The sequence below is a fragment of the Crinia signifera genome, chromosome 3 (genome assembly GCF_055691185.1).
Source record: "Crinia signifera chromosome 3, ASM5569118v1, whole genome shotgun sequence".
NCBI lineage: Eukaryota > Metazoa > Chordata > Amphibia > Anura > Myobatrachidae > Crinia > Crinia signifera.
Window position 1 is genome coordinate 324,476,735 of NC_139219.1, and position 25,952 is coordinate 324,502,686.

General features: G+C 49.0%; 1 protein-coding gene across 4 annotated transcripts in view; it reads right to left on the bottom strand.

Annotated features, from left to right (window-relative positions):
• EFR3B (EFR3 homolog B) overlaps nt 1-25,952 on the bottom strand; it is a 160,492-nt gene that overhangs the window by 36,995 nt on the left and 97,545 nt on the right. For 3 of the 4 annotated variants that reach the window (XM_083178812.1, XM_083178814.1, XM_083178813.1), the window contains 8 exons: nt 24,705-24,855; nt 16,235-16,356; nt 14,112-14,261; nt 13,589-13,741; nt 9,355-9,489; nt 8,673-8,751; nt 4,256-4,391; nt 453-617 (listed from right to left, as the gene is read on the bottom strand). In XM_083178812.1, coding sequence (XP_083034938.1) covers nt 453-617; nt 4,256-4,391; nt 8,673-8,751; nt 9,355-9,489; nt 13,589-13,741; nt 14,112-14,261; nt 16,235-16,356; nt 24,705-24,855 — 1,091 coding nt within the window. The remainder of the gene's footprint in view (nt 1-452; nt 618-4,255; nt 4,392-8,672; nt 8,752-9,354; nt 9,490-13,588; nt 13,742-14,111; nt 14,262-16,234; nt 16,357-24,704; nt 24,856-25,952) is intronic. The other variant, XM_083178815.1, reaches the window with a different exon arrangement.

Here is a 25,952-nt window from a genome sequence, read left to right on the forward strand (position 1 = left end):
TACTGTTAGAGCAGATATATGTGCTGTGATATACTGCTAGAGCAGAGGTCCGTGCTGTGATGTACTGGTAGAGCAGAGGTCCGTGCTGTGATGTACTGGTAGAGCAGAGGTCCGTGCTGTGATGTACTGGTAGAGCAGAGGTCCGTGCTGTGTTGTACTGGTAGATCAGAGGTCTGAGCTGTGCTGTACTGGTAGAGCAGAGGTCTGAGCTGTGATGTACTGGTAGAGCAGAGGTCTGAGCTGTGATGTACTGGTAGAGCAGATATATGTGATGTAATGTATTGGTAGAGCAGATATATGTGATTTGATGTACTGGTAGAGCAGATATATGTGATGTGATGTACTGGTAGATCAGAGGTCTGAGCTGTGATGTACTGGTAGAGCAGAAGTCTGTGCTGTGATGTACTGGTACAGCAGAGGTCTGTGCTGTGGGCTAATTTCTGCAGTATTACCAATTGTCTTGATGACCGCCTCCTGGAACATCCTCTCTTCGTGTTCCTTGATAATCTTGGTTCCGATGTTTAGATTGTCAGAGTCGTAGCTGCCGGTAAGCTCATAGTCGATGCTCAGCCGCAGCTGCCGAAGTAACGTGTTAAACACTTCCAGCACGGTGGGGCCTGCACAGAACATACACCATTATATACACCCCTCTCATGCTGCAGGGATCACAGGGAACTGAGACACTGAGGCATGTAACACGCCCCAAGCACAATGCAGTGTATGTAATACAGTGTATCAGACATCGGCAGGTCCAGTGACCACAGTGCAGTGTATGTAATACAGTGTATCAGACATCGGCAGGTCCAGTGACCACAGTGCAGTGTATGTAATACAGTGTATCAGACATCCGCAGGTCCAGTGACCACAGTGCGGTGTATATAATACAGTGTGTCAGACATCCACAGGTCCAGTGACCACAGTGCGGTGTATATAATACAGTGTATCAGACATCCGCAGGTCCGGTGACCACAGTGCAGTGTATGTAATACAGTGTAACAGACGTCCGCAGGTCCAGTGACCACAGTGCAGTGTATGTAATACAGTGTATCAGACATCCGCAGATCCAGTGATCACAGTGCAGTGTATGTAATACAGTGTATCAGACATCCGCAGGTCCGGTGACCACAGTGCAGTGTATGTAATACAGTGTATCAGACATCCGCAGGTTCAGTGATCACAGTGCGGTGTATGTAATACAGTGTATCAGACATCCGCAGGTCCGGTGACCACAGTGCAGTGTATGTAATACAGTGTATCAGACATCTGCAGGTCCGGTGACCACAGTGCAGTGTATGTAATACAGTGTACCAGACATCCGCAGGTCCAGTGACCACAGTGCGGTGTATGTAATACAGTGTACCAGACATCCGCAGGTCCGGTGACCACAGTGCAGTGTATGTAATACCGTGTATCAGACATCCGCAGGTCCGGTGACCACAGTGCAGTGTATGTAATACAGTGTATCAGACATCCGCAGGTCCAGTGACCACAGTGCAGTGTATGTAATACAGTGTATCAGACATCCGCAGGTCCGGTGACCACAGTGCAGTGTATGTAATACAGTGTATCAGACATCCGCAGGTTCAGTGATCACAGTGCAGTGTATGTAATACAGTGTATCAGACATCCGCAGGTCCGGTGACCACAGTGCAGTGTATGTAATACAGTGTATCAGACATCCGCAGGTCCGGTGACCACAGTGCAGTGTATGTAATACATTGTATCAGACATCCGCAGGTCCGGTGACCACAGTGCAGTGTATGTAATACATTGTATCAGACATCTGCAGGTCCGGTGACCACAGTGCAGTGTATGTAATACCGTGTATCAGACATCCGCAGGTCCAGTGACCACAGTGCAGTGTATGTAATACAGTGTACCAGACATCCGCAGGTCCAGTGACCACAGTGCGGTGTATGTAATACAGTGTACCAGACATCCGCAGGTCCGGTGACCACAGTGCAGTGTATGTAATACATTGTATCAGACATCCGCAGGTCCAGTGATCACAGTGCAGTGTACATAATACAGTGTGTCAGACATCTGCAGGTCCAGTGACCACAGTGCGGTGTATGTAATACAGTGTATCAGACATCCGCAGGTCCAGTGACCACAGTGCGGTGTATGTAATACAGTGTACCAGACATCCGCAGGTCCGGTGACCACAGTGCAGTGTATGTAATACATTGTATCAGACATCCGCAGGTCCAGTGATCACAGTGCAGTGTACATAATACAGTGTGTCAGACATCTGCAGGTCCAGTGATCACAGTGCAGTGTATGTAATACAGTGTGTCAGACATCCGTAGGTCCAGTGATCACAGTGCGGTGTATGTAATACAGTGTATCAGACATCCGCAGGTCCAGTGATCACAGTGCGGTGTATGTAATACAGTGTATCAGACATCCGCAGGTCCAGTGACCACAGTGCAGTGTATGTAATACAGTGTATCAGACATCCGCAGGTCCGGTGACCACAGTGCAGTGTATGTAATACAGTGTATCAGACATCTGCAGGTCCGGTGACCACAGTGCAGTGTATGTAATACCGTGTATCAGACATCCGCAGGTCCAGTGACCACAGTGCAGTGTATGTAATACAGTGTAACAGACATCCGCAGGTCCAGTGACCACAGTGCGGTGTATGTAATACAGTGTATCCGACATCCGCAGGTCCGGTGACCACAGTGCAGTGTATGTAATACAGTGTATCAGACATCCGCAGGTCCGGTGACCACAGTGCAGTGTATGTAATACAGTGTATCAGACATCCGCAGGTTCAGTGATCACAGTGCAGTGTATGTAATACAGTGTGTCAGACATCCGCAGGTCCAGTGACCACAGTGCAGTGTATGTAATACAGTGTATCAGACATCCGCAGGTCCAGTGACCACAGTGCAGTGTATGTAATACAGTGTATCAGACATCCGCAGGTCCGGTGACCACAGTGCAGTGTATGTAATACATTGTATCAGACATCTGCAGGTCCGGTGACCACAGTGCAGTGCATGTAATACAGTGTATCAGACATCCGCAGGTCCAGTGATCACAGTGCAGTGTATGTAATACAGTGTATCAGACATCCGCAGGTCCGGTGACCACAGTGCAGTGTATGTAATACAGTGTACCAGACATCCGCAGGTCCGGTGATCACAGTGCAGTGTATGTAATACAGTGTATCAGACATCCGCAGGTCCAGTGATCACAGTGCAGTGTATGTAATACAGTGTATCAGACATCCGCAGGTCCAGTGACCACAGTGCGGTGTATGTAATACAGTGTATCAGACATCTGCAGGTCCGGTGACCACAGTGCAGTGTATGTAATACAGTGTACCAGACATCCGCAGGTCCAGTGATCACAGTGCAGTGTATGTAATACATTGTATCAGACATCTGCAGGTCCGGTGACCACAGTGCAGTGTATGTAATACAGTGTACCAGACATCCGCAGGTCCAGTGATCACAGTGCAGTGTATGTAATACAGTGTATCAGACATCCGCAGGTCCAGTGACCACAGTGCAGTGTATGTAATACAGTGTACCAGACATCCGCAGGTCCAGTGATCACAGTGCAGTGTATGTAATACATTGTATCAGACATCTGCAGGTCCGGTGACCACAGTGCAGTGTATGTAATACAGTGTACCAGACATCCGCAGGTCCAGTGATCACAGTGCAGTGTATGTAATACAGTGTATCAGACATCCGCAGGTCCAGTGACCACAGTGCAGTGTATGTAATACAGTGTATCAGACATCCGCAGGTCCAGTGATCACAGTGCAGTGTATGTAATACAGTGTATCAGACATCCGCAGGTCCAGTGATCACAGTGCAGTGTATGTAATACAGTGTACCAGACATCCGCAGGTCCAGTGACCACAGTGCAGTGTATGTAATACAGTGTATCAGACATCCGCAGGTCCAGTGATCACAGTGCAGTGTATGTAATACAGTGTATCAGACATCCACAGGTCCAGTGACCACAGTGCAGTGTATGTAATACAGTGTATCAGACATCCGCAGGTCCAGTGATCACAGTGCAGTGTATGTAATACAGTGTATCAGACATCTGCAGGTCCAGTGACCACAGTGCGGTGTATGTAATACAGTGCATCAGACATCCGCAGGTCCAGTGACCACAGTGCAGTGTATGTAATACAGTGCATCAGACATAAAGTATCAGGTTTTATGCACGTACAATACATCCCTTCATGCACAGAACAGACAGGACACGCATGTGCTTACATACATACCCACAGATCCCGTGGCTGCGATAACGGCCGACTCGGACAGAACCTCCACAATCCCGGCTCGCACTGTGGCCGCGCTCTTACTGTTGGCGTCCAGGTGGCTCAGAAGCTGCTGTATGACCAGATGGGAGTGCTGGGGCTGCGGAATATCACATTATACAACACATTATAATCCCGCTGCCAGGTCCGGTGACTGAGACTACAAGCGCGGCTTCTGTATAACAGAGCACATATGCTTTATCACAACCTCAGATATAGGATATCCATCGGCATTATTTTATCTTTGCTCTTGTTTATTGCACATCATTTTATTTCATATCAGCAATCCTCGGCTACTTCGCACGGGTTCATGGCCGAGCGCCGTATTCCTCCTCGCTTTGTACACTGTTGCGCCGGCTGAGCCGCAAGCGCGTGCTGCATGCGTCAATGATCAACTTGGTTCCCTAAAACCGTTAGTTATTGCTCAGCTCCCAGGCGTGATAGGCTGATGATTAATCTAACGTCCTAAACCTTCAGGGAGAACTGCGCCACGTAATAGTGAACACTGCACAAAAATCCGGCCAGCGGTTATCGAGATTGGCGCGGCGGTCAGACAGACAGACAGACGCACTTCAGGGACTTCCTTTTATGCTATGTAAGGATTCCCAGTGAGACGAAAGTGATAAGGGAACGAGGTCGGATGTAGGGCCGATTCAGAACTGCTCGCTAAGCTGCGTATATTCGGAGGCTAGCGAGCAGGTTAACATCGCCCCGGCGAACACACAATCGCCCAGCACCACCCAAATCCCTGTGCTGCGAATTGAGGACAGGTGCTGACGTCATGCGCAGGCCGGGGTGCGTCTACGTTCGCAGGGGTTCGCTTCATCTTTTTTATGGGCGTGGCCACCGTTTTTGTGAGCACGCCCATGAAATGCCGGGTGTCCATCTGGCAGCACCCCCCTGCCCATCAATCAGGCAGCGAGTGCCACGGCGGATGGGAATTTCGCGGGGGGAGGGTGCACATGCGCATTTACGCCTATAAGCATGTGCAATCCCCCAGCATTGGGGACGGGGCTGATTCGGACCCATAAGATGTCTTACTCATTAATAAATTATCAATGTATAAAGACTAAAACACAATTTACCCTCCACATGGAACAAGAAGTGACAATAATTCCAAAACCAACTACACCTGACAGTAATTGCTGTTTAGATGCACTCTCATCCAGGGCGTATCTGACAGACACATGGCGCACACATGGCAGCAATGAAGAAGTACATTAATGCCCTTCATGCGTGGCTCTTACCTGTCGCAGGTAGGAGACAGCTGAGAACCTTCATTCTGAGGAGGAGCTTATTTTACTTTTTTGCTAGTGTAATATCACTTCCTTCATCCTGACATCCACCCATGCATGTCAGTCCCCCCACATACAGACAGGGCTATAAATACAGATCAGACACACCCGCGTACAGACAGGGCTATACATACAGATCAGACACTACCGCTCCCGCATACAGACAGGGCTATACATACAGATCAGACACTCCCACTCCCCCGTACAGACATGGCTATACATACAGATCAAACACACCCACTCCCGCATACAGACAGGGCTATACATACAGATCAGACACACCCACTCCCACGTACAGACAGGGCTATACATACAGATCAGACACACCCACTCCTGCATACAGACAGGACTATACATCCAGATCAGACACTCCCACGTCCAGACAGGGTTATACATACAGATCAGACACTACCGCTCCCGCATACAGACAGGGCTATACATACAGATCAGACACTCCCGCGTACAGACAGGGCTATACATACAGATCAGACACACCCACTCCCGCATACAGACAGGGCTATACATCCAGATCAGACACTCCCACTCCCGCATACAGACAGGGTTATACATACAGATCAGACACTCCCACTCCCGCATACAGACAGGGCTATACATACAGATCAGACACTACCGCTCCCGCATACAGACAGGGCTATACATACAGATCAGACACTCCCGCGTACAGACAGGGCTATACATACAGATCAGACACTCCCACTCCCGCATACAGACAGGGCTATACATACAGATCAGACACTCCCGCATACAGGCAGGGCTATACATACAGATCAGACACTCCCCCGTAGAGACAGGGCTATACATACAGATCAGACACTCCCACTCACCCGTACAGACAGGGCTATATATACAGATCAGACACTCCCGCTCCCACATACAGACAGGGCTATACATACAGATCAGACACTACCGCTCCCGAATACAGACAGGGCTACAAATACAGATCAGACACTCCCGCTCCCGCATACAGACAGGGCTATACATACAGATCAGACACTCCCGCATACAGACAGGGCTATACATACAGATCAGACACTCCCCCGTAGAGACAGGGCTATACATACAGATCAGACACTCCCACTCCCCCGTACAGACAGGGCTATATATACAGATCAGACCCTCCCGCTCCCGCATACAGACAGGGCTATACATACAGATCAGACACTACCGCTCCCGCATACAGACAGGGCTATACATACAGATCAGACACTCCCCCGTACAGACAGGGCTATACATACAGATCAGACACTCCCCCGTACAGACAGGGCTATACATACAGATCAGACACACCCACTCCCGCATACAGACAGGGCTATACATACAGATCAGACACACCCACTGCTGCGTACAGACATGGCTATACATACAGATCAGACACTCCCACTGCTGCGTACAGACATGGCTATACATACAGATCAGACACTCCCGCTCCTGCGTACAGACATGGCTATACATACAGATCAGACACTCCCACTGCTGCGTACAGACATGGCTATACATACAGATCAGACACTCCCACTGCTGCGTACAGACAGGGCTATATACACAGATCAGACACTCCCGCATACAGACAGGGCTATATATACAGATCAGACACTCCCACTGCTGTGTACAGACATGGCTATACATACAGATCAGACACTCCAGCTCCCGTGTACAGACAGGGCTATACATACAGATCAGACACTCCCACTGCTGCGTACAGACATGGCTATACATACAGATCAGACACTCCCACTGCTGTGTACAGACATGGCTATACATACAGATCAGACACTCCCACTGCTGCGTACAGACATGGCTATACATACAGATCAGACACTCCCGCTCCTGCGTACAGACATGGCTATACATACAGATCAGACACTCCTGCTCCCGCGTACAGACAGGGCTATACATACAGATCAGACACTCCCACTGCTGTGTACAGACAGGGCTATATATACAGATCAGACACTCCCGCGTACAGACAGGGCTATACATACAGATCAGACACTCCTGCTCCCACATACAGACAGGGCTATACATACAGATCAGACACTCCCACTGCTGTGTACAGACAGGGCTATATATACAGATCAGACACTCCCGCGTACAGACAGGGCTATACATACAGATCAGACACTCCCACTGCTGCGTACAGACAGGGCTATACATACAGATCAGACACTCCCGCGTACAGACAGGGCTATATATACAGATCAGACACTCCCACTGCTGTGTACAGACATGGCTATACATACAGATCAGACACTCCAGCTCCCGCGTACAGACAGGGCTATACATACAGATCAGACACTCCCACTCCCCCGTACAGACATGGCTATACATACAGATCAGACACTCCCACTGCTGTGTACAGACATGGCTATACATACAGATCAGACACTCCCGCTCCTGCGTACAGACATGGCTATACATACAAATCAGACACTCCCGCGTACAGACAGGGCTATATATACAGATCAGACACTCCCACTGCTGTGTACAGACATGGCTATACATACAGATCAGACACTCCAGCTCCCGCGTACAGACAGGGCTATACATACAGATCAGACACTCCCACTGCTGTGTACAGACATGGCTATACATACAGATCAGACACTCCAACTGCTGTGTACAGACATGGCTATACATACAGATCAGACACTCCCACTCCCCCGTACAGACATGGCTATACATACAGATCAGACACTCCCGCTCCTGCGTACAGACAGGGCTATACATACAGATCAGACACTCCCACTGCTGTATACAGACTGGGCTATACATACAGATCAGACACTCCCGCGTACAGACAGGGCTATACATACAGATCAGACACTCCCACTCCCCCGTACAGACATGGCTATACATACAGATCAGACACTCCCGTTCCTGCGTACAGACAGGGCTATACATACAGATCAGACACTCCCACTGCTGTGTACAGACTGGGCTATACATACAGATCAGACACTCCCGCGTACAGACAGGGCTATATATACTGTGTATACAGTATACAGATCAGACACTCCCACTGCTGTGTACAGACATGGCTATACATACAGATCAGACACTCCTACCTGTATTGAGTACATGATGATCTTGAAGCATCGCACAGCGAAGATCTTGGGCTCCCACAGAGAATGGTTATCCAGGTGCCTGAAGACACAGAATATACTGGGGTGAGAGGCATGCTGGGTAATAATACCAACCACAGATACTTGTGTAGTGATATTAATCTGGCCACCATATTGCGGCTGGCCCATCGCCCATGACAATACAACGTTTAAATTCAACGTTTAATCAGCAACATCCCGGAAGCAACAGCATAACAAAAAAAGTCAGCATCATACGATTCTGTATTACATTTTTGCCTTTTAATTTATCTATAAATCCCTTTTTGTCTATGATGTTCAATTAGAAAACACAGTTATTATGTCTGCTTGTAAGTTAGATAACTTTGACATATTCAGCAAATCCACCAATCAGCATGCTGACCGTTAGTCACTGTCTGGCTGGAGGATGGGAGGCAGCTAAAGAATACTGCACTCTGATTGGTGGATAGCTGCAGTCAACCACCAATTAGCATGCTGACCGTTAGTCACTGTCTGGCTGCAGGATGGGAGGCAGCTAAAGAATGCTGCACTCTGATTAGTGGATAGCTGCAGCCAACCACCGATCAGCATGCTGACCACAGGGGAAATGCTGAGCCTGTACACCGGATTGGAGGAGTTTCTGATATGCGTCTGACAGGTTACTTACATGAGGACCGGCTTTACGGCGTTCTTGATGTTCCCATAGGCCGCCCTCCCCAGCAGCTCTCTCAGACACCTCTCGGCGAGCTCCGCTGGGTTCTCCTTTTCTTTCTCTGTGCTTTGCAGGGGAGATGGCGATCGGCTGAAAGTGACAAGAAACATGTCATGCAGTGACTCACCCTCACCCCTAGAGGGCACTTTAACATCCAGCCCTATAGCAATGGGATTTATTTTGTATTGTTCTTTCATTTGGACCGCAGATGGGGGCGGGCTGACAAATAGCGCAATGTTGCACGCCGGCGCGTAGAACAATGTGACGCGCTGTGCTGTAATATTTTTGCCTACTGCATGAACTAGTCTTACGTAAACCTCCTGTACCGTCATGTGTGTCAGTGTAGGCCACATTCATGGTAATCTTGGCAAACGCAACCTTTACAAACCGCGGGAGACACGGTAAACGCATAAATCAGCAGCAGTATTATAATACTGTAGACAAATTTGCTGCAAGAACGACTTAGGTTGATTGGTTTACACTGGAGAGATGTGGCACCAAAGCTATGATTACTGGGGGGATTCATCAAACCTTCCAGTGTGGATATATGGAGGTGGTGCCTGTAGCGACCAATCAGAGCCGAGCATGCACAGATATGGATGTCTATCCTGCCTTGGAGGGGTCCCAGGGCCCTATATGTGGTTATTGTTATGAGTGGTCACATGGTGCCGGCAGGGAGTTGGTAGCTAAGGATGATGCTTCTGTTATTAGGTTAAGCGGAATTGTTACGTTAGATTTGTTAATAGCTTATTCTATAGGCTGCATAAGCAGTTAGACATCTGTACCAAGGCCGCAGAAATGTAGCAGGGGACTCAAACAGTACAGGAAGGCAGAGGTCACACAGTCATTCATTCATTCACCTGATAAGAAACAGGCACATACAGTACAGTATATATATATATTCAAAGTCACTTGCACAGTTGGTCTTTTGCTTTTCTTTTGTTCTGATTTATAAAAGGTATTCTACTCTGTCACTTACAGCAGGATGGAGAGCTGTGCTGGGACAGATAGGGGTGGGATGGTAAGACGTATATAACTGTGCTGGAGGGGAGAGGGACAGATAGGGGTGGGATGGTAAGACGTATTTAACTGTGCTGGAGAGGAGAGGGACAGATAGGGGTGGAATGGTAAGACGTATAGACCTGTGCTGGAGAGCTGTGCTGGGACAGATAGGGGTGGGATGATAAGACGTATAGACCCGTGCTGGAGAGGAGAGGGACAGATAGGGGTGGGATGGTAAGACGTATAGAACTGTGCTGGAGAGGAGAGGGACAGATAGGGGTGGGATGGTAAGACGTATAGAACTGTGCTGGAGAGGAGAGGGACAGATAGGGGTGGGATGGTAAGACGTATAGAACTGTGCTGGAGAGGAGAGGGATAGATAGGGGTGGGATGGTAAGACGTATAGAACCGTGCTGGAGAGGAGAGGGACAGATAGGGGTGGGATGGTAAGACGTATAGACCCGTGCTGGAGAGGAGAGGGACAGATAGGGGTGGGATGGTAAGACATATAGAACTGTGCTGGAGAGGAGAGGGATAGATAGGGGTGGGATGGTAAGACGTATAGAACCGTGCTGGAGAGGAGAGGGACAGATAGGGGTGGGATGGTAAGACGTATAGAACCGTGCTGGAGAGGAGAGGGACAGATAGGGGTGGGATGGTAAGACGTATAGAACTGTGCTGGAGAGGAGAGGGACAGATAGGGGTGGGATGGTAAGACGTATAGACCTGTGCTGGAGAGGAGAGGGACAGATAGGGGTGGGATGGTAAGACGTATAGAACCGTGCTGGAGAGGAGAGGGACAGATAGGGGTGGGATGGTAAGACGTATAGAACTGTGCTGGAGAGGAGAGGGACAGATAGGGGTGGGATGGTAAGACGTATAGACCTGTGCTGGAGGGGAGAGGGACAGATAGGGGTGGGATGGTAAGACGTATATAACTGTGCTGGAGGGGAGAGGGACAGATAGGGGTGGGATGGTGAGACGTATAGACCCGTGCTGGAGAGGAGAGGGACAGATAGGGGTGGGATGGTAAGACGTATAGACCCGTGCTGGAGAGGAGAGGGACAGATAGGGGTGGGATGGTAAGACATATATAACTGTGCTGGAGGGGAGAGGGACAGATAGGGGTGGGATGGTAAGACGTATAGACCCGTGCTGGAGGGGAGAGGGACAGATAGGGGTGGGATGGTAAGACATATATAACTGTGCTGGAGGGGAGAGGGACAGATAGGGGTTGGATGGTAAGACATATATAACTGTGCTGGAGGGGAGAGGGACAGATAGGGGTGGGATGGTAAGACGTATATAACTGTGCTGGAGAGGAGAGGGACAGATAGGGGTGGGATGGTAAGACATATATAACTGTGCTGGAGAGCTGTGCTGGGACAGATAGGGGTGGGATGATAAGATGTATAGATCTGTGCTGGAGAGCTGTGCTGGGACAGATAGGGGTGGGATGGTAAGACGTATATAACTGTGCTGGAGAGCTGTGCTGGGACAGATAGGGGTGGGATGGCAAGATGTATAGATCTGCGCTGGAGGGGGAGAGGGATGGATAGGGGTGGAATGGTAAGACGTATATAACTGTGCTGGAGAGCTGTGCTGGGACAGATAGGGGTGGGATGATAAGATGTATAGATCTGTGCTGGAGAGCTGTGCTGAGACAGATAGGGGTGGGATGATAAGATGTATAGATCTGTGCTGGAGAGCTGTGCTGGGACAGATAGGGGTGGGATGGTAAGACATATATAACTGTGCTGGAGAGCTGTGCTGGGACAGATAGGGGTGGGATGGTAAGACATATATAACTGTGCTGGAGAGCTGTGCTGGGACAGATAGGGGTGGGATGATAAGATGTATAGATCTGTGCTGGAGGGGGAGAGGGATGGATAGGGGTGGAAATGTACAAAGCTGAGCCAGAAGGACTAGGATAAGGTAAGGATAGATAGGTAAAACATTAAAGATTGGGACAAGTAGCAATTGGAAGATAATACAGTATGTACAGGTCATAGAGGTACAGGTAATGGAGGTACAGGTCATAGACATACAGGTCAAAGATGTACAAGTACATGGAGGTACAGTTAATAGGAGTAGAGGTAATGGAGGTACAGGTCATAGAGGTACATGTAGGAAAGGTACAAGTCATGGAGGTTTAGGTCATGGAGGTTCAGGTCATAGAGGTACAGGTCATAGAGGTACAGGTAGGAGAGATACAGGTCATAGAGGTACAGGTCATAGAGGTACAGGTCATAGAGGTACAGGTCATAGAGGTACAAGAAGGACTAGGATAAGGTAAGGATAGGTAAAACATTAAAGATTGGGACAAGTAGCAATTGGAAGATAATACAGTATGTACAGGTCATGGAGGTACAGGTCATAGAGGTACAGGTCATAGAGGTACAGGTCAAAGATGTACATGTACATGGAGGTACAGTTAATAGGAGTAGAGGTAATGGAGGTACAGGTAATGGAGGTACAGGTAGGAAAGGTACAGGTCATGGAGGTACAGGTAATGGAGGTACAGGTAAAGGAGGTACAGGTCATAGACATACAGGTCAAAGATGTACAAGTACATGGAGGTACAGTTAATAGGAGTAGAGGTTGTGGAGGTACAGGTAGGAAAGGTACAGGTCATGGCGGTACAGGTCATGGCGGTACAGGTCATGGCGGTACAGGTCATGGAGGTACAGGTCATGGAGGTACAGGTAATGGAGGTACAGGTCATGCAGGTACAGGTCATAGAGGTACATGTAATGGAGGTACAGGTCATAGAGGTACATGTAATGGAGGTTCAGGTCATGGAGGTACAGGTCATGGAGGTACAGGTCATGGAGGTACAGGTCATGGAGGTACAGGTAAAGGAGGTACAGGTAAAGGAGGTACAGGTAAAGGAGGTGCAGGTCATAGAGGTGCAGGTCATGGAGGTACAGGTCATGGAGGTGCAGGTCGTGGAGGTGCAGGTCGTGGATCTACAGGTCAGAGAGGTACAGGTCATAGAGGTCATGGATCTACAGGTCAGAGAGGTACAGGTTATAGAGGTACAGGTATTAAAGTAATCGGCAAGATCTGTACCGGCAATAACAGGCGAGGACCAGAACCAGGACAACAAGTATAATGGGCCACGGCCTACACAGTGTTAACAGACAGATATAACAGGCTGTACTGCTCCGGGGACCTGAGGACATACCTCAAGGGTCTTCCACCTACGGCAGCCCCTTTCCCCATCAGGATAAGCCCTCCAGTGCTCTGTGGCTGCCAGGTCATAGCTGCACCCAGGACAATGGAGAAGGACGAGACAGGCAAGGCAGACAGGTGCAAAAACACAGGCGAACCGACAGAGCTAGGGATGCAAGAAACAAACAGGTACAGAGATAGTAGCCAATGCTGGACGAGCACAGGACAGAAGGCTGAGCCGCAGGCAGGAACACAGGCACAGTTAGCACAGGCTGGGGGGTGTGAGGAGTTACAATCAGGCAGAACCTGGGTGGCTGGGACCAGAGCCTGGGCAGCAGAGGAAATCAGTGTATGAGGGCACTAAGATGGGCCGGTGGGAGGAACTGGGCACAGGTCACACCCGGAGGTCAGTGCCAGTAAGGAGATCCATAATGCCAGCAAGATTGGCATCAGAAATGGGGCATAAACATAATAAGGCCCATCTGTGGGTGGAGCATAGCTATGCCACGCCTATCTACTCCCCCACCATGCGTTACCTCTCCGTATCTTCCATGTGCTGGAGGTTATACAGCAGCGAGGGCACTATCTTATCCATGTGCTGCGGGTCCCAGATGTTGGCCTGAAGTTCGTCGTTCACCGTCTTTCTGACCACGCCCTGCAGCCCTTTGATGCCCGCCATTCGGATCCTTATAGACACAGAAAAGAGAAGGGTATGTAAGGGGATGGTAAGCAGACGGGTGACCAGCACAACGGGACAGTGTGAGGTACAATATAGACCAGTGGTAGCCAGCCCTAGCCCTCGAGAGCTACCAAAAGTTCACATTTTCCAGACAACCTAGCTGCTGCACAGCTGCAATCATTAATCACTGACACATTTTAAAAGATACACAGATGGAGCTAATTAGCTCACTTGTGATTCTGTGAGGAGACCTGGAAAACATGCACTGTTGGTAGCTGTCAAGGACTAGGGTTGGCTACCCCAGATATAGACCATAGGCATATATAGGATAATGTACGGGGCACTACGGCTAGTCTGCAAACACTCAGACAACGGATGAACACACGTGTGCTAATCATACGCCTCACCTCTATGAGGTGAGGTACCGCCACTGACCACTAGAGACACTCGACGGACCAAATAACTTCTTTATGTGCTAAATAACAGAAAGTGAAAGCACTTTTTGCAGGGACACTGATCTGTTTCAGACTTGCTGGCTATGGAGAGAGGGAGCTATGAAGACAGAGATTGGAGGTAGGAGCAGATAGGGACCGGGGGTGGAGAGTTTGTGTTCTAAAAACTGTCACCGCTCAAAGTGAGCGTAAAAACGATCACAGCTCGAATTGAAAATAAATTGAGGAACCTGTCATTTTGACAGGCTTTTAACTAAACTTTAATTATTTTTTCCATGTAAGCAAACACATCTAAATCAGGCACTGTATATCATGTACTAGAATGTTCAGCACTGTATATCAGGTACTAGAATGTACTGCACTTTGTATCAGGTACTAGAATGTACTGCATTGTATATCAGGCCCTAGAATGTACTGCACTGTATATCAGGTACTAGAATGTACAGCACTGTATATCAGGTACTAGAATGTACTGCACTGTATATCAGGCACTAGAATGTACTGCACTGTATATCAGGCCTTAGAATGTACTGCACTGTATATCAGGCCTTAGAATGTACTGCATTGTATATCAAGCCCTAGAATGTACTGCACTGTATATCAGGCCCTAGAATGTACTGCACTGTATATCAGGCCCTAGAATGTACTGCACTGTATATCAGGCCCTAGAATGTACTGCACTGTATATCAGGTACTAGAATGTACTGCACTGTATATCAGGTACTAGAATGTACTGCATTGTATATCAGGCCATAGAATGTACTGCACTGTATATCAGGCCCTAGAATGTACTGCACTGTATATCAGGCCCTAGAATGTACTGCACTGTATATCAGGTACTAGAATGTACTGCACTGTATATCAGGTACTAGAATGTACTGCATTGTATATCAGGCCATAGAATGTACTGCACTGTATATCAGGCACTAGAATGTACTGCACTGTATATCGGGCCCTAGAATGCACTGCATTGTATATCGGGCCCTAGAATGCACTGCATTGTATATCGGGCCCTAGAATGCACTGCATTGTATATCGGGCCCTAGAATGCACTGCATTGTATATCGGGCCCTAGAATGCACTGCATTGTATATCGGGCCCTAGAATGCACTGCATTGTATATCGGGCCCTAGAATGCACTGCACTGTATATCGGGCCCTAGAATGTACTGCACTGTATATCGGGCCCTAGAATGTACTGCACTGTATATCGGGCCCTAGAATGTACTGCACTGTATATCGGGCCCTAGAATGTACTGCACTGTGTATCGGGCACTAGAATGTACTGCACTGTATATCAGGCACTAGAATGTACTGCACTGTATATCAGGCACTAGAATGTACTGCATTGTATCCATTCCTACCTGACCCCAGTCGGGATTCCCTCCTTCGGGATGCCAGCACCGGTATTATGACCAGCGGCGTCCCCACCCACCAGTATGTATCCCGTATGAGGACAAATGTCTCCCATCCATACCCCCTGCCACAGCCCATGCCAGGGTAGCGCAGGACATGACGTTGGCACTCACTTAGACCTGATCTCCACATCCTCACAGCTGGAGTGGCACATCTCACTGAAGCGGGACACGAAGAAGTCGTAGCTGCGGTGGTAGGATGGCGTGTCTTCCTCGATGTTGGAGAATTTCACAAACTGCAAGACAACAAAGGCGCAGTCAGTCTGCGACTCGCTCATACGTAGCGTGCGGACCTGCTATATTTATTCTATAGGAACTGTGCACAATCCACGCTGCAATATAAGAGGTGCAAACATGTTTAGCTATGACTTCCCTAATCTAAATCCCCCCAACACACACACACACACACACACACACACACACACACGCACACACACACACACACAGTGCAACATGTGCTTATCGAAGGTCAGTGTTAGAAATGTATTCAGACCAGATTGCAGGGCTGTGAATTTGTAGGCTGGCCGATTATCGCTAGATTGTGCATTCGTAAGGCCCGTAGAACGCATATGTGAGGCCGCCCTGCGCTAAAATTCTGCTACTTCATTTTAGCGCTGGCCATACACAAGTTTATTGACTGGAAGCCGGTGTTCGCGTGTGGTAACCGGATGTTTCCTGGGAGTGTCAGGTAATACGCAGGCGTGGCCAGTGTTATAGGGGAAGTCATGTGATGTCAGCTCCACCCCCGATCAGCCTGATTCTATCACAGCCGCTGAGTAAGTCCTGAGCTACGCACACACTGCACACACTGGGGAATCATTACATGGTGAGCGGCTGTTATCAGGGACTGTCCGGGAATACGCAGGCGTGGCCAGGTGTGTGAGGGGAAGTCATGTGACATCAGCTCCGCCCCCGATCACCCTGATTCTATCACAGCCGCTGAGTAAGTCCTGGGCTACACACACACTGCACACACTGGGGAATCATTACATGGTGAGCGACTTGTGAATGGATTTGCTTCTATTCGCAATGCTGTCTTGCGCAGGGCGGGATTTCACTCTGGTTGGGTGGTGATTACCCAGCTGCAGTGCTCTGCAAAGTACCAGCCCAGCGGTCAGATCTGAATAACCCCCTACGTACTAAGCACTGAAGAGATAAAGTGGACAGAGATAAAGTGCCAGCCAATCAGCTCCTCGTTTTCATTTTTCAAGCAGTCTATAGCATGGCAGTTAGGAGCTTTAGTTTTAAATCCAACAGAAAGGGAGCTTCGGAAAGATGTGGGAACATGGGATATGTAATGATTTTGAGGCCGATTCAGGCCTGTTCAGGTGGGCTGCAAATTTGCATGTGCGCGCCGTCCGCCTGAAGACAGCGAGTGAAGGCTACAGTAGCTTTCGCTCGCTGCTCGCAGGGTGATCGACACCCAGAGGGCATTTGTGGTGTGGATGTCATCAATAGTGAATGACTGTCCCCCTGTGCGCACGGTTCAGTGCTACTGTATGTCACAGGATGATGTCATCCTGAATGACACCACTAAGCTATCCAGGAAATGTTCTTTATTGCGCAGTTCTGTGTTTATGACAAGTGTGTAATACTTAGTGACAAGTTCACAACTCGGCAGTCAGCAATGACATCTGTAATTATCCCATTTGCTGTCATGCAAACTACAGAAGATCCGGGCCTGGCGTACAGGCGATGGGACCCAACTCCTCTCCTCCTGTCACATAGCAACTCGCAATTGTGGTGACAGATCGACTTCTGCAGTCACACTGGGAGATGATGTGATAATTACACAGCTGTGTCAGGATCTCACAACATCCGCGCTGCTCTGCCTTGTGTGGTGCTTTTGTGTCAGTCCGTCGCACACAATCGGCCCTCCATGGGAGCAGGAAACAGCGTATTGTTAGGATGATACATTGTTATACAGAGGAAGGCACAAAGGAGAGGGGATAGGTAAAAGTCACGCACAGTGCTGCCCCCTGCTGGGACGCTGATATGCTGAGTGCACTGTGTATAATGCAGGAAAACATTTCCTCCTCGTATTCCTGTATTCAGACACAAGCGACAATGAATCTCCTCTGTATATTTATGAATATTTTTATATTACTCAGTATTCACTCATACAGCAACACTTGAGACCAGTGAAAGTTACAGAGTATAGATGGGACTATGAAGCCATAGAGCAGGGGTGTCAAACACAAGGCCCGCGGGCCAAATCCGGCCCGCCAGACCTCTTCATGTGGCCCGCGCAGCCGCCGCCAGCCTTCACCTTTTATTCTCGATTTTTTTTTTTTAAACAAGAAAGCCGCCTCTTCAGCGCAGGCGCGGCAGCCTACAAGCCAGAGAACGTCTGCCCTCTAGCGCAGTGCCGCCGGTCGTCAACCCCTCCTCCGCTCCCACCTGCTGTATAGGAGCCAGAGAGAGGAAAGAGCAGGTCCGTCATGGTGAATGGTGCTGCTGCTGCTGTGTGCTCCAGGTCACTTACTGCTGAGTGTGCACTGCACAATGACCGGGAGCGCGCTGCCCCCCATTCCTGGATAGCTAGTGCGAGGAGCGCTACTCACAGGAGGGAGGGGGAAATGCGCCTGTGTGAGAGCGCAGCTGTGTCCTTGGTGGTGGAGCAGCTCAGACTGGAGTGGACGCATCAGAGCGGGTAAGTGTCAAACTCTCTGCCTATGTGTGTGTGTGTGCACTGGCACATTGCAGCCCATCATTAATTGCTGTGTCCCATGATAATAAGCAGGACATATGCCCTAAGACTGAGTGCTGCCCCCCTGTGCAGGCAGCGTGTGCCCTAATGCACTGCAGTTCACAGCAATAGCAGGAGGGAAACGCTACTGCTGAGTATACAATAATTGAATGCAGTGACAATAATTTATGATAATAAAGAGTGGACACATAGTCCTACAGAAACAACCGGCCCTTTGAGGGTGACCAAACTGCTGATGCGGCCCCTGATGAATTTGAGTTTGACACCCCTGCCATAGAGGGACGTCAAAGGAGCTTACTTGCTAAATGAATTCCGGACATACAAATACTGGAAAACACTGTAATGTTCCACTTCTTCTGCAGCTACAACCCCAGTCACACAATGAATATAGGCATGCTGCATATCATCATTTTAATCAGCAGAAGCTGTTTGTGTGCACTGTTCACTCAGGTGGTACAAATAAGACACATTTTAATGGAAAAAGATGCAAAAAAAGACACGTCGCGTATGAACACATTTGTACATTTTCAGCACCAGGGAGGATTTTTAGGGACAAGGAACCCCCTCTATGGGCACCCTTGGTCAGTGTGGAGCAACACTTACAATATGATGCCCCATTTTTTTATGTCAAAATGTTTGGGGGGTACGTAGGTATACTTGTATGATGGGATTTCATATAGAGACCAGTGAACACATATCCCGAGGTCCGAGCAGTGGTACACATGGGTACACAGGAGCTGGCAGCTGGTGCGTAAGGGGACCTCTGCTTCCTAATACCAAATGCTTCATGGGAGAATTGAGCTTTATTGGAGAAAGGGTGCAAAGGAGAAGCTATTTTGTTGTTGCAGTTCACAACTATACCCAGTAGATGGCACTATCAGTCTCCTATTACCAGGAACCACAGGGTGGGAATGTCAGAGTGTTTAAGCAGCAGCACCAAGATTTCTTTTGCAAATATAGTTTCTGACACTTACGACCAATCATGCTTAGATAATAAAAGATGTGCAGAGGCCAGGCGGCATTAAGCAGTGCCACTAGCAGCAACCAACTGCTGCTTAGCGAGCGGTTTTGAATCAGCCCCTTGTGTGTTCTAGCTTGGTTAGCATTTGTATGACCTGAATCACCTGAACGCTTGCTGTCTGATTATACGGTATTTGGCTGTTATAAGGGGTGTGGTATAGGGTTCCGACAGTCAGGATCCCGACAGTCATTAGCCTGATGTCGGGATCCCACCTGCCCGGACACAGACAGCATGGCGAGGGCAACAAAGACCCTTGCGGGCTCGCTACGCTCGCCAGGCTCACCACCTATTCTATTCTCCCTCTATGGGGGTCTTGGACTGTCGGGACCGTGTCCGGCACCCGTTATAAGACACTGGCTCAGCAAGATGCATTAATCTCTATGATTGCTATGAGATGACATCACACTACTGTTATGACCTAATGAAAGATGGACAATGGGCGGAGTCATAACCCGGGGGAAACAGATATCTCCAAACCTCTTCCATGTCTGGTATCTGTCTGTCTGGTATGTATTCGGACACTGTTGGACCTACACGAGTTGGCTTTGTGGGGTCCAGTTTAGGTTCACAACCACTAAGACCCCAAATCCTGAACCCGTGGGGGTCCCAGGGGCCCAAAAAGGGGGTTGGCCACTACAAAGTGGGTCAGGGGAGCAAGATATGGCAAAGTTGCATAACAGAGGCGGCAGAGGACATGGTGTCTAAGAAAAAAAGTGGTCAGATCCAGGAGAGGTGTAAGCTGGGCACAGTGTGGGCACGAGGAGCATGTTCAGGGCCTTCTGCTGGAAGGATTTGGATGAGAACTTCCGATGACACCAGGCAGTCACCTCCTAGGTCAAGCTTAAAATCGCTCAGTGACGTCACTCGGACCCCCACCATACCTGCAGCTGCTGTCGATAGTGTAAGATGTGATGCATGTTCAGGAGACAGCACGTACCGTTAACGATATAGTGGGTACACGCTGAACCATATACAAGATGACATTGTTAATTGTATCCTTATTGTGCGTATCCACTGTGACAAACTGACAACTGTTCCGGCCACGATTAGCGATTCTGTCTGTCCCCCTGCGTTCCTGCCCTTTCTGGTGCTGAGAGGTGATTTACATGACAATAGGGAGGAATGTGGGAACTGCAGGAGGAGAACAATAGGATAACCCATGGTGTAATCCTGCTTTCCCTGCACTATTGGTAATCAGCCGCAGTGCTGCAGCCGCCGCCGAGCCGGTGCTAGATCCATCCTCTGTCTCCTGGCATCTCAGCACCAGTGACTCATCTCTTCTAACTCAAATAGCCTGTGCCAGGTTAGCGTCCCAGCTGGCTGAATACCAGGCACAGATCCAAACGAGCCTCCTCCTGGCGATGAGCACAAGCTGGCTGTTGTGCCGTATTGCTGGTGGGCATCCAGCGTACGTACTGTAACTACAAGGCATGGAGAACAGGCCCTGGCTGATCACGGAGCGCTGTGAAATAATGTCAGCGATCAGACGCTGTTTGTACACAGTTACGGCCCGGACTGCGCTGCGGTGACAGAGTGCCGGGGGGACACGAATCCCTGATCGCACACATAATCACACCAGTAAATAAAGGTTTCAGCGAAGGCCGGAGCATAGATGGATTCTGCTGTTTGTCTTTAATGCAGCGCTCGCAGGCGTCCGTCAGCGATTTCGTGTCGGAAGATTCATCAATATAATGAAGTGCGGTGTAAGAGGGAGAAGAGGGAGAGGGAGCAGGTCGCTGGCGACTGATACGGAACGTGTTTTACCCAGAGATGGTGTTAGTGTCATGTACCTCTCGCAGTAAGGAGTGCCTGCGATTAACGGACGGTTAATACTTTAGGTGACCAAAAATTGCTCATTTTACTTGGGAGCAATTTTCAAAGGAAGACCAGAAATCGATTGCATTTTCCGGTAAAATTTTTAGTAACAGGAATGTGCGATTTTTTGGGGACTATGTTAAACATAAAAATGGCGTGGGGTCCCCCCTTCTAAGTGTACCCAGCGCCAGGCTCTTGGACCAGTCCTGGTTGTAAACTACAGGGGGGAAAAGAGGATGAGGTTCCCCTGTACTTTAACAACCCCCACCGGGCTCTTGGACCAGTCCTGGTTGTAAACTGCAGGGGGGGAAAAGAGGATGAGGTTCCCCTATATTTTAACAACCCTCACCGGGCTCTTGAACCAGTCCTGGTTCCAAAAACACAGGGAACAAAAGATGTAGGAGTCCCGCATATTGTTATAACCAGCACCGGGCTCCACCAGTCAGTAAGGTCATGCCACAGCCAGGGGTCACTTTTACGGGATGCAGTTAATTTGCCGGCGGTCGGAATCCCGACCGCCGAAATCCCGAAACTTTCTCCCACGACACCCATAGAGGGAGAATAAAATAGCGTGCCGAGCGCAGCGAGGCACCGGGCCCGCTGCATGGCGAGCGCAGCGAGCCCGCAAGGGGGGGCGATCCATGTCCCCCCCTTGTCGGGATTTCGGCGGTCGGGATGCCAGTGTCGGGATTCCGACCGCCGGGATCCCGACCGCCAGCAAATCGTATCGGATCCCACTTTTACACAAGTGCCCATGGCCGTACCATTACTCCACAACTGGTCAACCCTGGCTGGGGTTCCTGGGGGAGAGGGGGCCCCATCAATAAAGAGTCCCCACCCCAGACCAACCAAGAGCCATGGCTGAAGCAAAGTCTCAGCAAGCCTCCCCCGCATGCTGGTACTTGGAAAATCACAAGTACCAGCAGACGGAGCATTAAAGGGCCCGCTGGGACTTGCAGTTCCCCAGGCATGAAAAACCTCTGGATGTGCGATTTGACAAAACGTGCAAATTTTACCTAAATCCCACCCTATCGTATGGGTGATATGCGGTAACCGAGCAATTTTCTTTTTAGTTTTTGACAAAAAAATTGCACATTACACAAAATCGCACCCCATTTCATGAGGCCCTGGGAATGCCCACAGTGTCAGTTCCTGAAGATGGAGCTTGCGGGAGGGGGATCGTAAGATCCCTCTCCTGCAAGAATGCATCCAATAATTTAACAACACATTTTTAAAAAAGTATCAGTGTCTGTGTAGCGGGTATAGGAGCTGTCATGCGGCAGCGAACACTGTTGCGCAGGTTCAGGCAGCCATAAAGTGTGCCGGCTTTTGCGATGACTCGCACCCGCGGGATTGTTGTCACGTACAATAGTATCGAGCCCTTTGTCACACTAAAAGAGACAATAACGGCCATACTGCATTTTGTTTTCTTCCTTTGTGTTAATAGGACGACACTGTCTGTACTGTTCCTTCTATTTTCGGATACATTTATTTCTGTGGGAGACAGTAGATTGTTTACACAACCTCAGAGTTCCCATCTGTTCTTCCCTCCCCGCAGCACCAACATATCATACAACATAAAGCTAATCTGCTGCAGTCGGGTGCAGGGGTGCAGATAAATGTGGGGGCGATGTTCAGCTCTCACATGTTATGAGCAAAATTGGGGATTTTGTATTTTGTTTGTGAAGGATAACAAGGACAGATGTGGTGCTTCCTTGAGTTTATCGGATGTCATTTTCTGTGTTTCATCATATGTCACCGCCCCTTGCAGCCTCGTTGCGCTCGTGAGGCATTGGGAAAGGTTACTATTCCCAAGCGTTGACTAAATATATATGTGAAAATATTTGAAAAAATACATATAAAAACGACATACAGAAAAAAAAAAATTCCCAAGCGTAGCCCACATGGATGGTAAAGCAAGCAATGGTTGAAAATCTGTGAAAACCCCTTAGAAACGAGCCAATCATAATGTAGCACAGAGCCGTCCCTAGGCAGAGGCAAACTATTCCAAGCATAGGGACAGCTCCCATTGACAGTGGGCAGCAACTGACTGAGACAGGTATAATGTGTATAAGGTAAAGAGGTACTGTGTGGCATAGCATGAATAAGGAACACTATCATGTGATGTAATGTGAATATGGGGCACTACTGTGTGGCATAGCATGAATAAGGAACACTATCATGTGATGTAATGTGAATATGGGGCACTACTGTGTGGTGTAACATGAATAAGGAACACTCTCATGTGATGTAATGTGAATATGGGGCACTACTGTGTAGTGTAGCATGAATAAGGAAAACTCTCATGTGATGTAATGTGAATATGGGGCACTACTGTGTGGTGTAACATGAATAAGGAACACTATCCTGTGATGTACTGTGAATACGGGACACTACTGTGTGGTGTAACATGAATAAAGATCACTATTGTGATGTAATGTGAATACGGGACACTACTGTGTGGTGTAGCATGAATAAGGAAAACTATCATGTGATGTAATGTGAATACGGGACACTACTGTGTGGTGTAACATGAATAAGGAACACTATCCTGTGATGTTATGTGAATATGGGGCACTACTGTGTGGTGTAACATAAAAAAAGGAACACTATCATGTGATGTAAGGTGAATATGGGGCACTACTGTGTGATGTAACATAAAAAAGGAACACTATTGTGATGTAATGTGAATACAGGACACTACTTTGTGGTGTAACATGAATAAGGAACACTATCATATGATGTAATGAAATGTAATGTATGGCGATGAAAGGGCTTTTCGAAGATAGTATAGCCAGGTCATGTAAGGTCGTGTTAAGAGGCTAGATGGGTCATGTGGTCAGCAGAGATGCCAGAGGTCAGCAAATCTCCCTCTCTAGATGCAGCGCAGGCAGCAGAACAAACTCTTAGCAGATGGAGTAAGGAAAACAGCAGGAAAACATTGAAACATGCCCAAAATTCAATGTACCTTACAGCACCAGACACAGGGTCAGACAAACCCTGACACATTCTGCAGTATCTCCCCCACAGTCACTCACCGAGTTCGTGCCCAGGATCTGGAGGTTTGGCTTGTCCGATTCCAGCAGTTTTGCCACCATCTTCAGGAAGCTCTCCACGAACAGGTTGATGCTCTGGCAGTGGCACGCCATCAGCAACTGGTCCAGAGCCTCCATGGCAATACAGACATAGCTGCGGGGGAGGAACCAGAGAGACAGTGTATGAGATACTGGACTGGAGACACAGAGGGACCGGTACAGAAGGATCCAGAAAACAGAATCATGCAGCACTAGGAGGGTGCTATACGCTGGGACCAACATGGAGAATAACTGTCATGAAGGACGGCCAGGGTGTGACAGATATATTACACAGGGACGGAGGCCGGGTGTGACAGATATATTACATAGGGGCGGAGGCCGGGTGTGACAGATATATTACACAGGGACGGAGGCCGGGTGTGACAGATATATTACATAGGGACGGAGGCCGGGTGTGACAGGTATATTACATAGGGACGGAGGCCGGGTGTGACAGATATATTACACAGGGACGGAGGCCGGGTGTGACAGATATATTACACAGGGACGGAGGCCGGGTGTGACAGGTATATTACATAGGGACGGAGGCCGGGTGTGACAGATATATTACACAGGGACGGAGGCCGGGTGTGACAGATATATTACACAGGGACGGAGGCCGGGTGTGACAGATATATTACACAGGGACGGAGGCCGGGTGTGACAGGTATATTACATAGGGACGGAGGCCGGGTGTGACAGATATATTACACAGGGACGGAGGCCGGGTGTGACAGATATATTACACAGGGACGGAGGCCGGGTGTGACAGATATATTACATAGGGACGGAGGCCGGGTGTGACAGGTATATTACATAGGGACGGAGGCCGGGTGTGACAGATATATTACACAGGGACGGAGGCCGGGTGTGACAGATATATTACACAGGGACGGAGGCCGGGTGTGACAGGTATATTACATAGGGCCGGAGGCCGGGTGTAACAGATATATTACACAGGGACGGAGGCCGGGTGTGACAGATATATTACATAGGGACGGAGGCCGGGTGTGACAGGTATATTACATAGGGACGGAGGCCGAGTGTGACGGATATATTACATAGGGACGGAGGCCGGGTGTGACAGATATATTACACAGGGACGGAGGCCGGGTGTGACAGATATATTACATAGGGATGAGGCCGGGTGTGACAGATATATTACATAGGGACGGAGGCCGGGTGTGACAGGTATATCACATAGGGACGGAG